Source organism: Lontra canadensis, unplaced genomic scaffold (assembly GCF_010015895.1).
Source record: "Lontra canadensis isolate GAN:19392208 unplaced genomic scaffold, GSC_riverotter_1.0 scaffold40, whole genome shotgun sequence".
Lineage (NCBI taxonomy): Eukaryota > Metazoa > Chordata > Mammalia > Carnivora > Mustelidae > Lontra > Lontra canadensis.
The window spans coordinates 17568690-17581685 of record NW_022631034.1 but is presented as its reverse complement, the minus strand read 5'-3'; the positions used below and the strand labels follow the sequence as shown (position 1 = coordinate 17581685).

Here is a 12996-nt window from a genome sequence, read left to right as displayed (position 1 = left end):
TTTATAAAGAGTATGTATTTTAGCCATTTAATGGATCAGGTTATGTCATTGGAACCTAAGGGTCCTATGTAATGTTTTCATAAGAAAATATGTTTCAGAGTTCCCAATATCCAACTTAGAAGCAAATCTTTGAAATAACCTTTTAAAAAGATGCCTACCTCTATTTTCTGCTGTAAATTGTGTCCTTAAATTTGCCCCTGTGTATAACTCTATTAAGTGAAATGTAATTTAATTTAATTTAATTTAGGCAACCTTAAAGATGTTACTGGATCATTTGAAATTAGTGGCTTCTTATCATGAAGTGAACAAGATGACTTGCCAGAATTTGGCCGTGTGCTTTGGACCTGTATTATTAAGTCAAAGGCAAGAGACTTCTACCCATAACAACAGAGTCTTTACTGATTCAGAAGAACTTGCAAGTGCTTTGGATTTTAAAAAACATATTGAAGTTCTTCATTACTTACTTCAGCTGTGGCCAGGTAAATGATTCTATGGAAATATTTTTCTCTTTCAATGATAGGGTGTTTGAATTAACTAATCTTTAAATATACCCATATATGATTCGAGAAAATCTTTTCTAGATTTTGCTTTTTCAGATAGTTAAGAATTGATATCTCCATTTAGATTTTTGCTTTCGTTGATAGACATACAGATCAATGTACACATTTTGGTCAGATCTGGATTTGTATCCTGGTTGTGTTGCTTGTTAGCATTCTGATCTTGGACAAGTTCTTTAACATCTTAGATCCTCAGTATCCTCTTTTGTCATATGGATTTAATAATATGTTTATAGAATTTATAGGGGAATCAAATAAAAAGTTACGTTTGTAAGGTGCTCAGCACAGCTCTTGTCACATAATAGGTACTCTGTAAATATTAATTTCTTTACCCTTCTCATTTTTAGTTCAGCTGATATGAAGGAGAAATCATTTTTCTCCTTCATTCTGTTCTTCTTCCTGACAACTTTACTATATCCATGGTTGTTCTTCAAATTTTCCAGGCTTGAGTTGACAGTCATCTTTGATCTTTCCATCTTTCTTAACCATCCCTTGTTCCAGTCAGTGACAAAAAGCTGACAGTTATTTTCCTAATACCTCTGTTATGTAGTTTCAGAGCTAAAAGGAATATGTATTTAATGAGATGTTCTATACAGGATGCTATATTTAAGTTCCAAAATTTTCTTATCCTGTAGTGACCCCCCCGCTTCCCCACCCTGCATAATACCAAACATGAAAGTACCTAGGAACTTGTGTAACACACAGTAGTAAGAGTGCTTGAGCCCTGGAGCCAGTCTTGGATTCGGATCCAGATTGTGGCCCAGACACAGATTTAATTCCCCTAAGCCTCAGTAGGCTTCTCTGTAAATAGTTCCTACCTTGGGGTTGTTATGAAGATTCTATAGACAAAGCATCTAGGCATTGTGCAAAGTGTTTTGTATAAAGTTAGCTTTGTTACTCTTTTAATGGTACATATGAGGATAGACCAAAGTACAAAGAAATGCTTGATTTAGTCTTTTTAAAAAAAATCAAATTAATTATAGAAAGTGAATAAAAAGGTCAACTTGTAAGTTTATAAAGTTAAAATTTTTGCTTTCTTTCAAACACAGACTTAAAAAACACTTCTAATTTTAACCAAATTAGTATATATCATTAATATTTAAAAATCCTGAATCAAGAGGTTCTGGATAATTGGTTTGATTTCTGTATTTGGTACCCAACAGAAGGGAGCTCCCAGGTTAAAGTTTTAAATATGTGTTTCCTATAGTTTTTCCTACAACTGCTTTAATTCTAATAAGCATCAGGAATTGGGAAAGGAGCCATCTTCATCATTGACAAATGAAAACTTGCTTACCTGGAGTTTACTATAAGTACCTGATTTCTTTATCATTAATTCTGTATCAGAGTTTAGTGTTATTTAAAAATAACTGCCCTGGAGGACCTGAATAGACCTTTTTCCTGAGAAGACATCCAGATGCCCAACAGACACATGCAAAGATGGTCAACATCACTGATGCTCAGGGAGATACAAATCAAAACCATAGTGATATATCACTTCATACCTGTCAGAATGAATAATGTCAAAAAGACAAGAAGTAACAAGTGTTGGTGAGGATGTGGGAAGAAGAGAACCCTCGTGCAGTGTTGTTGGGAATGTAAATGGTGCAGCCCTATGGAAAACAGTATGGAGGATCCTCAAAGAATTAGAAGTAGCATACAATATAGTAATTCTACTGTGGGGTATTTACCCAAAGAAAATGAACACATGAATTTGAAAAGATGTACGCGCTTCTGCAGCTTTACGGTAGCCTAGATATGGAAGCAGCCTAAGTGCCCATTAGTAGACAAAAGGGTAAAGAAGATGTGATACACACACCACACCCACATATACTCTAGGGATTATTACTCAGCTATTTAAAAAAAGGAGATCTTGCCATTCAGAACAACATGGATGGACCAAGAGGATATCATGTTAAGTGAAATAAGTCAGACAAAGACAAATACCATATAATCTTACTTACATATGGAATCTATAAAACAAGTCAACAACCAAACCAAAAAAAACCCCCAAAAAACCTGAAATACACTCGTAAGTACAGAGAATAAACTGCTAGTTCCCAGAGAGGCAGTGGGTGGAGGGAGGAGTGAAATGGGTGGAGAAGACTAAGAAACACTGAATTCCAGTTACCAAATCAAATCAAGTCCAGGAGATGAAAAGGGCGGCATAGGGAACATAGTCAATGTCATTGTAATAATGTTGGTGACAGATGGTGACTACGCCTGTTATGGGGAGCGTTGTGTCATCTGTAGAATTGTTGACTCACTGTGTTTACATCTGAAAGTGATATAAACGTATGTCAGCTTTACTTCAATTAAAACAAAAAAAAATCCTGCCCCCTTTTCTATAACCTGTATTTTTCTTTAGTTATAGTACCTCAGATAAAGGGCAGAAAGATGAGAATAAATACCGGTTAATGTGGCCCTCAAAATTATTTGCTTTTGGATTGAATGAAAGGCAAACATCAAGTAGAAGTGGTACCATTACTGAGCCTGAGTAAGTTGGTAGTGATACAGAGAAAGGGCCATAGTGTATGAACTTGGTGAATGCCCATCTCTAGGCACCAAGTAGAAGGGTTTGACCTGCTTTGCTAGATGCATATCTTACTTATTTTTGTATTTTGGAATTTCCCCTCCTCCTCTGGAGGTTAAAAAAAAGTTGGTTCCACCCTCCCCCCACCCACGTGGCTTCGTTATTTTAACTTTTTGTGTTATTTTTTGTTTTTTTAATTTGGGGCAATAATAAAATTTGCTTTAAGCTTTCCATTGGAAAAATCTTATCTGCAAAGTGATTGGTTAGGATTCTAGCATATTGGCACTAGAAGGTAAAAATCATCCCGCCAGTGGCATTTCATATTGTCTTCTGCCAAGCCCTAAGGTTCTTTGGAAGCAGCTTCGGAGCCAGATTGGCAGCAGGTGAGGGAACAAAATGTAAACACACTTCCCTTTTGATCAAAATAGTCTTCTTTTCATCTTTTTAATGTATTGGATTTTTACAAAATTGTTGCTTTTTAAAAGTGGTTTTGCTGTTTTAAGAAGAATATTAAAATTTACTTTCTCTTTATAGATGGGGAAATAGCTTTAGAAAGAGTATAACTCCTAGACCAGCTGTTTGCTGTAGCACATTTTCTATGATGAGTAAATTTGGGGCAGGTTTTTTGGGGAAAAGCTATAATTTTTTTTCCTATTCCTTTTTCTTTCATTTTTCTCACTAGAGTAAGCTTTATGAGGTCAGGGATTATATTTTGCTTACCCTTAGAACCCAAGTTCTAAGACAGTGGTGTTTGGCATTATCTAGGCACTTAATATATTCTGTTAAATAAGGCAGTTATGCTATAGATAAAAGACTAATAAAGTGATTAAAAATATAAATCTGTCAGTAGAACAAGATAAGAAAATTAAGTTTCTTAGTACTTATCATTACATTTTGAAACATTTTCAGCAACTTTATAGATTGCATTTTAAATTTTATTCTGTTGAAGATGGGCAGTCACAATGCTGGGAAACTAGAACTTCCCTTTTGGGGTTAAAATTAGACATTTTCTCTGCATTTTTAATAGGAAATCACTCCATCATTATAGTTTAAAAATTCAGTGAAGTCGATTTTTCAGAAACTGAATTTTTTGTCTAAAAGATATAAAATATTATAATTGGTTTCCTAAATGTTTTCCAAGAAAATATACGAAAATCATGTTTGAATAAGGGTTTATTTAAACAACTTTAAGTAACTGGCAACAAAATAAATCTGGGTTTTGCAGGTAAATGTTAGAGATAGGGGCACAACAAGATAAGCTCAACAAACAATCAAAAATGTTTTACTTTGGGGCTCCTGGCTGGCTCAGTTGGTAAAACATGAGACTCTTGATCTTGAGGGTTATGAGTTCAAGTCCCATGTTGCCAAGGCACAGAGCTTACTTAAAAAAAATTTTTTTTTACTTTGGTTAGCTCACAAACCAGATGACTTCAAGGTTAGCAAAGTAATGAAAACAATAGTCTTGACACTTAAGCACTAAGAACAGGAATAGCACAGAAAATGAGGGAGAAAGGCAAGAAGATTAGCAGCTAGAGGAGAAAAAAGAATTTGAATAATTAAACCGTAGAAAAAATTCAGATATTCCTTCTATAATTGCATCAATTAATGGCATGGGGCATTATATATTAATACTGTTATTAAAGATCAATTTAAAGTAAATATCAGACCTTTATTTTCCAGAAAATTTTTGATCAAGAGTTTTGTTAGCTATTCATAATTATATATACTGGCCATCATAGAAATATAGACAAATGGACATGTTAAAAACATACCTATAGATAGTTATCAAGTATTTTAATAAAATCTAAGTAAAAAGATATGATCTGAAAAATGTTATTAAGGTCCCTGTAAGTCTGGAAAACTAGCACTATATACATGTTTATATTATGTTTTTATTATCTTATTTTCTACAGTAGGAAACAAGCGTTCTTTATATGTTGGAGTGTGAAAAATGGGTGTGTTACTTCTGATAATATATTCACACTGATAATATGTATCTTAGTGAAAGAAAGTATAAATGGAGAGGCATTTATTAATAGAAAATAAGCAAAAAGAGAAAGGCATTATGGACAGTTTTTAAAAGCTATGCCTCAACATTTAAGTCCTTTTATATATAGAAGAACCTTAGACAAATGTTTTGTCTAATATTCACAGAAAGGGTAAACAGTAAAGCCTGGGTTTTTCATGATGTGTTTATCTATAGTAATCTGTACGGCCAGCACAATGTATACTCTTAGAAGAAATGAATTTTAATATGAAGAATGTTATTCGAGATTGTTAAATACCTAACCAGAATGGGAAAATAAAGTATCTGTACTGTTTTCAGGCAATAAATGAAGACTATTAGTAGCTAATGCTGTGTAACCAAACTCAGGTAACTAGTGGTCAAGTCTAGTATTTGTGTATTTTATCAAAGTGAAATTTGGGCTGCTTAGTAAATTTTGACACCGCTGCTAATAGAATTGCAAAAAAGCACAAAGGTTAGAGTGAGCACTTTAGATGTCTTTGCCTCATTTAGATGTTTGCAGAAGGAACTTCTGGTTTGTTTGTTTTTTTTTTCTTTGTACACCAACATGCCTTGCCTGCTTTTTACTGTAGCTTTTAATTTAGAAGAAGCTACCAGCTTAGCTACTGTTTGAATTATAGCTAGATAATAATTAACTTGCACCGAAAGTTAATCAACATCAGAAATTTGTTTGGGGATGTTATGATATGGCATGAATTAGCACCATTGAACATTCTCCTAGCTTCTGTCCCTAATCTTGATTATTTCTGGTGATAGAAAAAAGTAATTATGGAATGCTATTTTTTAATAGTGTGCATGTTTTTTTTAATGCATGTTTGTAGTTGATTATTAAACGGCTTATCTTTGCTCTGTTTTATTAAGGCCAGTTGGATGGCTGTGACTAAGCAAATTTGTTGTTTGTTTCTAGTGCAACGTTTAACTGTCAAAGAATCGACAGACAATTTGTTTCCAGAGCAGAAGTCTTCTCTAAATTATTTGAGGAGGAGGAAAGAACGACCTTGCCTGTTAAATTTGAGTGGTACTGAGTCATCAAGAATACTTAGACCAAGGCAAACCAGATTAGACAGTCCAGTTAGCAATCGTTATGCAGGAGACTGGAGCAGCTGTGGAGAAAACTACTTTTTAAATGCAAAAGAAAATTTAAATGATGTAGATTATGATAACGTCCCTTCGGAAGATAGAGAAGATGGAAAAAACTGTAGCAAGATGTATGGACAAGATATAATGATTGAACAGCCAGTACCCATGTCCAAAGAGTACACATTTCAGACATACTTGACAATGCAGACAATTGAGTCTACCGTGGATCGAAAAGTCAATCTTAAAGACCTACAAGAAAGTATTGATACTTTGATTGGAAATCTGGAGCGTGAACTCAACAAAAACAAGCTTAATATGAGTGTTTGAGATTGAGAGTTTTAATTTGCTTTTTTTGTAATGTTTTAAATTTCTGATCAGTCTTTCTCACTATCTTATACCTCTCACTGTGATGGTTTTATTTTTTTACTCTTGAAAATGCCATTAATTTTTAGTTAGTTCATGTGATTCAATTAAAAACTCTATTCATTAATATAATTTTTACTTATCTCATTAGAAAATTTTTCTGGGGGCAGAGATAAACTTGGCCTTGTGACTATTTTTAACAAATATGGCCAATTCTATGGAGATAACTTTTAAATGCACTTATAAGGTTCAGATAAGTTATTAGCCCCTCATGACTTTTGTAAGTTATAGGAACTGCTCCTTTGTAGCTGAAACAGATGTTTCTTTTAGAGGAACGTGGCAGCTGCTCCATTGGGTTTGCAGTGTGGGTCCATGTACACTGCAACATCATCTGATCATATTTCATTTGCAATGCAAATGCTGCTATAAAAAACCTTTTTATAAATAAAAGTAAAATTATACAAATATTAATGTATTCTGTATTAACATTCAGTAATTATTTAAGCTTATGAAAATTAAATATTTTTATAATCTTGGAAATGTGTCTATTTATAAGTGCATATGTGGATAGATATTAGAATGGGGGAGGCATTGGCTGCAGAATCACATGTATCTTTAAAGTATGTATGTCATGAGGCCAAAATTATTAGCTTAAAATGTCTTTTTCAGGGAAAGAACATTTAAGTTAAAGGAGTTCCGTAGAAATACTTGAACCAAAACACTAGAAGCAGCTGAATAGAAATAAGAGACTTTCTTTTTTTGATTTGAAGAAAGTCACAATATCCCTAGTGAGAAGTCATCTTTTAAACTGAAATCCTCTACTATCTTAAGGAATTAAGAACCCAGTTTTCTGCACTAGTGATTTGCATTAAAAATCTTCACCTATTCTATGCATTTTTATGTCCTGCTTTTTAAAACAAAGTAATTATACTTTAAACATATTTATTTGTAGTAGTATATCGATAACATTGACTTTATAATTACCCTTATTTGTTTAGAAAGAAATCTGGCCAGCATACTCCATGTTACTGATTTTGAAAAATTAACTTATTTTGGCTAAGTATATTACAAGATAGTCACTATAGCAATCACAGCAGTGTTTGAAAATGTAAATTTAGAAGCCTTTTTAATTAAATTGGAATGTATTTTTTTAAACTTTTATACCCACAGAATATGTAATTTTAAAATTATAAATAAAATCTGGATCACCAACTAAAGACATAGTAGCCTTTAGAAAACTGACTTCTTGATGTTTTTCTAAATATTAAAGTATTTAACTATTTCTATGTAATATACATTGATAAACAGAACACCTTGTTATTTAATTTGAAAACTCAACTGTTAAAAAGTCAGGTAAATAACTATTTTTATATGAAAATTTCATTTTTTAAAGCTTTGTATAATAGTTCAGAAGAATACCAAAAAAAATGTGACAGGTATATATATTGAATAAACAGTCAAAAGAAATGTGCTTTAAATGTTTTTGTTTACTATATCATGTATATTGAATGAATTGAATAAGTTGTTCCAGAAATGTAAAAGTTCTATTAAAGTATCATAACTTTGGTGTCATGCTATTAATTATCATAATGATTTTAAGGATTACTTATTTTGATGTCATTCTTTTTAAACAAATGTGTTAGAGTATTGGACAATCGAATGTTACCCATTAAATACATGTAACACTATTTTTTGGTCCAGAATTGAATTTTCCAAAATCTGAAATGCTTTAAAGGCCAGCTGTATCTTGTTATATAATTTTGGATGGGAGTAGTTTAATCTCTGCCATCTTAAATAGAAAATACTAAACATTTATGTTGTCTAAATCATGAGTCCTGACTATAAATCTCTTTTATTGACTGTGCTGTATTTAGTAGTGCTCAGTAAGCTTATGCCTTTACTTCATTTTATTTTATTTCAACTCTTTCAAAAAATTAACATATATATAATTTGCTTCAGGGGTAGAGGTCCGTGATTCATCAGTCTTACACAATTCACAGCACTCACCATAGCACATGCCCTCCCCAGTGAATGTTCATCACCCAGCCACCCCATCCCCTCCAGCAACCCTCAGTATGTCTTTACTTTAATGACCTTTAACTTCAAGACTTTTTGAGTTTTTATACCTGCTTTTTCTGCACTATTAGACTATCAGCTATCATTCCCTTCTAGTCTACCAGTTCTGACATCTTTTAGGATCAAAAACAATTTTAATTTTATTTTATTTTAAAATAGACATTATTTATTTATTTATAATTTTTTAAATTTATTTTCAGCATAACAGTATTCATTGTTTTTGCACCACACCCAGTCCTCCATTTTTAAAGATTTTATTTATTTATTTGACAGACGGAGATCCCAAGTAGGCAGAGAGACAGGCAGAGAGAGAGAGGAGGAAGCAGGCTTCCCACCCAGCAGAGAGCCTGATGCGGGGCTCCATCCCAGGACTCTGGGATTGTGACCTGAGCCGAAGGCAGAGGCTTTAGCCCACTGAGCCACCCAGGCACCCCCAACAATTTTAATTTTAGTGCATGTACCTAAATAAAGTTCAAGCAACTCAGACGGATAGAGATTAAAAGTGAGCCTCCCTGCCATTCACACCAGCACTGCTCCTCAGCGGTACAGCTGCCTTCTATTCCTCAAGTAGGCACGGCCTTCATCACTGGGTCTAGGTTTGCTGCTGCTGTTTCTTGATTTGTCATTTGAGTAGTATCTGTTGATTGTCCAGTATGAATGACAAGCCATGTCCATTCCTCCTCCCCATTTGATATTTTTAGTTCTTCTTTCAGTTTCCTTTATAACTTTAATAATCTTTGCTTCTTGATCCATTTGTTTAAAACAGTATCTCTTGGCTCACTACCATTGTGGAAATGACCAATGCTATACTTTCCTTCAGCCCATTACTGCCCTTTACCTCTTAATTTCTCTAAGTTACACAATTAGTTGATCTAATCAATATTAATAGATTATGTTATTTGGGGGAACTGTATTTGACTTAGGCTTTTCCTTAATACGTTGATTCTAAAAACTACAAATCAATAGCCATTATGCACTGGGTTATGCAAAAGCGTTTACAGGTTAGCCAGATGTTTTTTTCTCTTACATATCCAATCTTATGTGCTGAAGTCTATGCTTATTTAAGCAGAATATTCCAAGCTAAAGGTCAAATGGATTATTTTATCTTATAGCCATCAACTTCTCCAAATCATGCTGTGTGCTATTTGCTTCATAACTGGGTCATGGCTTTTGCTGATTTTTATTTTTCTTTTTATCACGCTCTTGAATTACCAGATTTGTTTAAAGTGCTTTTAGCACTCATCCTGGGATTCGTGAAGTACATTTTTGCCTTTATTTTTCTTTGAGAGGAGAAAAATGTCTTCTTCAGTAAAACCCTGAGATCATCCTAAGCTTTTTAATCAACTTTATCAAATGTGGACAATGTAGTTTTCAGCTGTCATCCTGGGATATATGTTTTCCCAGCACTCCTATATTCTGTTTTGTATCTCACTTCTCTAAAATTTAGGGATTTTGTTTGTTTGTTTGCTGAAGTATATAAGTAGTTCCCTCCAACACACACACACCTCTTGTCACCCCTTGTACCCTCCCCACCCCCACACACAAGAAGGGTGCTTGAGAGAAAGTTTTGAGTCCTTGAATATCAGACAAGGTCTTTGTTTTTAACCTATACTTCATTTTGATTGGACCTGCAGTTCTAGGTTCCAACTCACTTCCCTTTAGAACTGTGAAGGCATTTCTGTGTTACCTTCTTGCATCAAGTTTTGCAGTAATTCAAGCAAGAAAGATGATGGTTTCGACCAGGGAAGAAGCAAGAGAGGTGGTGAGAATTGGTTGTATTCTGGATGTGTTTTAAACATAGAAGCTGAAAGAATCTGCCAGTGGACCCTGAGAGAAAGGGGCAAGGCCTGAGCAACTGAAGCATGGAGTTACCATCAAATGAGATTGAGGTGACCATTACATTTTTTAGATGAGCAGCTGGTAGTGGAAGTTGCTATTTTTTTTATTAATATATAATGTATTATTGGTTTCAGGGGTACAGGTCTATAATTCATCAGTCTTATACAATGAAGTTTTTAATGTAGTATTTATCAAAATACCTTATAATGTACTGTTAACTGTAAGTACTAATGCTTCTATACCTGGTAATGATGCCAATAGTTACTGCAAGACTAAGAAAGCAGGAAGAGTAAATACATATATACATATCAAAGCCCAGTTTGTAATCTAACTCTGGAAAACTTCAGATTGGGTGGCTTTATATTAGGAACCCCAAAGAAATAGGTTGTGGGTAGTGGTATGGTTCCTGAAAAGAATTAATGTTTTCAGACAGAAGAATTTTAAGGTTTAGGATTTTATAATTTAAAGATACCAACTTTTAGGTACTTGGAAAGTGATCAAATTGAAATATGTTTAATAATAACAAGTTTTTATTTGAATCTTACAGACTTGAGGACTTTGGTATGAAGAGGAATGCTCTTTTGCTCTTTTCCCAGCCCAAGGCTCATTTTTAATTCAGTAAGTCTCATGTCTGATAAACATGGAAGTGCCAGAAATCAGAGTTCTTGGTTGCTTTCTGACTTAGCCAAAAACTGACTGGCTAATTCACGCAGAAATGGAATTTTCACAACAACAACAACAACAACAACAAACAATGTTTCAGAGGGAAGACTGTTACAGGGTGCTGAAAATAGTTTATTTCTTGATCGAGGTGGAAATTACACAGGTGTTTACATATGAAGTTCCATACTTAAGATTCTTGCCTTTCATGTAAGTCATACCTCAATTTTTTTTTTTTTTAATGGGAAAGCTGGAGAAATAGACTTGGAAAATAAGCAGAATTAGGAGAGTCTTGGTGATCAGAATGACAGCAACCAAGGCTCTGCCTGCTTAGCATACTGCCACCAAACACAGTTCATGCACACCATTGGAGTTAGTCATGAAACCCCCTGCTCTGCCGCATCATTCCTGATTCAGTGTCCTTGACAGAAGCATTCAGTGGTGCCCCAGCTTCCAGGTGACGGGGAACGATTCTCTCGCACCCTTTCCCTGGAATTTACACCAAGGTAAATTCTATGAATTTAAGAAGGGGCTTCAGAAGCCAGCAGCCTGACAGTGACAAATATCCACAACACTTCCTTAGTCTTTATCTCACCCTATGCCCCCAAACTGGAGTCTCTCTCTTACTCCACCTTTCCCAACCCATCAAAGTTCTGACTACGATATATCCTGAAACCGTGCACTTAGGTTTGTTACTGTTCACACTCTAAACCGAGCTACGTCTTCTCTCAGTCTCTCCCTGTTCCCTCTCTTTGCTATCACTCTCCTCTCCCCACACTCAAAATCCATTCTATCCACAGAAGCCAAAGTCCTCTTTTAAAAGAAAGAAACTGTATCCTTTCCTCAGGTTCTTCCCTTGCTCTCTGTGCTCTAGCAATGCTGAGAACTTCCTTTCTGTCCTAGGATCTCTGCACTTGCCATTTCCTCTGTGCAGAATGCTCCTCATCCAGACTTTCCTTGAGTAGCTTTTTTTGGTCATTTCATGTCTGTGCTCAAATGCCACTTCAGAGGCTACCTCTGAAAACCCAGTTAGTAACCTGCTTTGGAAATTGGGGGAGGAAGAAGATGGAGATTTCTGTGTCTTGTAATAAGTACCAAATAGTTATTGTGCTATTTGATTAAATGATGGACATTTATAACTAGAAAATGTTTACATTTAAACCAAACTGAAGAAGAACTTAATCCTTATCTGTTTGATAAGGCCCCTGGCATGCTTTCAAGTCATTTGAGTTAATCTTTCTTTTTGTTGTTGTTGTTTTGCTTATTAGAAGTATTTATGAAGTGGAAACTTGGGTATTGGCCTCAACATTCTACATCCTCAACAAAACTAGGGCACCTGAGTGGCACAGTTGGTGGAGAATCTCGTGGTTTCAGCTCAGATCCTGATCTCAGGGTTGTGGGATCGAGCCCCACCTTGGGCTCCGGTCTCAGCTCAGAGTCTGCTTAAGACGCTTTCCCCACCAACCCTCCTCTCCACAAATAAATAAGGAAATCTTTTTAAAAAAATGTAAAAAGTATATCCATGCCTTTATATATCTATTTCACTGACATCTTCCTAGGAACTATAACATAGAAGACGTTTAGTTAATTATTAATAAATGAAGAATGTAAAGGGATTTTCAGAGAATGGCTATCTTACTGTCAGGAAAAGAGGAAGGACCAAGAGAAGCAATATCTATGTAATTATTCAAATACTCACTCCTGGGGCGCCTGGGTGGCTCAGTCAGTGAAGCATCTGTCTTCGGCTCAGGTCATGATCCCAGGGTCCTGGGATGGAGCCCTGCATCGGGCTTCCTGCTTGGCAGGGCGACTGCTTCTCCCTCTGCCTGCCTCTCTGCCTGTTTCCCTTGCTCATGCTCTCTCTC

General features: G+C 35.0%; 1 protein-coding gene across 2 annotated transcripts in view; it reads left to right on the top strand.

The window, feature by feature from the left end:
• SYDE2 (synapse defective Rho GTPase homolog 2) overlaps positions 1-8388 on the top strand; it is a 46770-nt gene extending 38382 nt beyond the window's left edge. The window contains exons 6-8 of one of the 2 annotated variants that reach the window (XM_032870279.1): positions 248-479; positions 5414-5461; positions 6021-6106. In XM_032870279.1, the coding sequence (XP_032726170.1) occupies positions 248-479; positions 5414-5424 (243 nt within the window). In that variant the 3' untranslated portion in view covers positions 5425-5461; positions 6021-6106. Of the gene's footprint in view, positions 1-247; positions 480-5413; positions 5462-6020 lie in introns of both variants that reach the window. The other variant, XM_032870278.1, reaches the window with a different exon arrangement.
• Positions 8389-12996: the final 4608 nt, after the last annotated feature.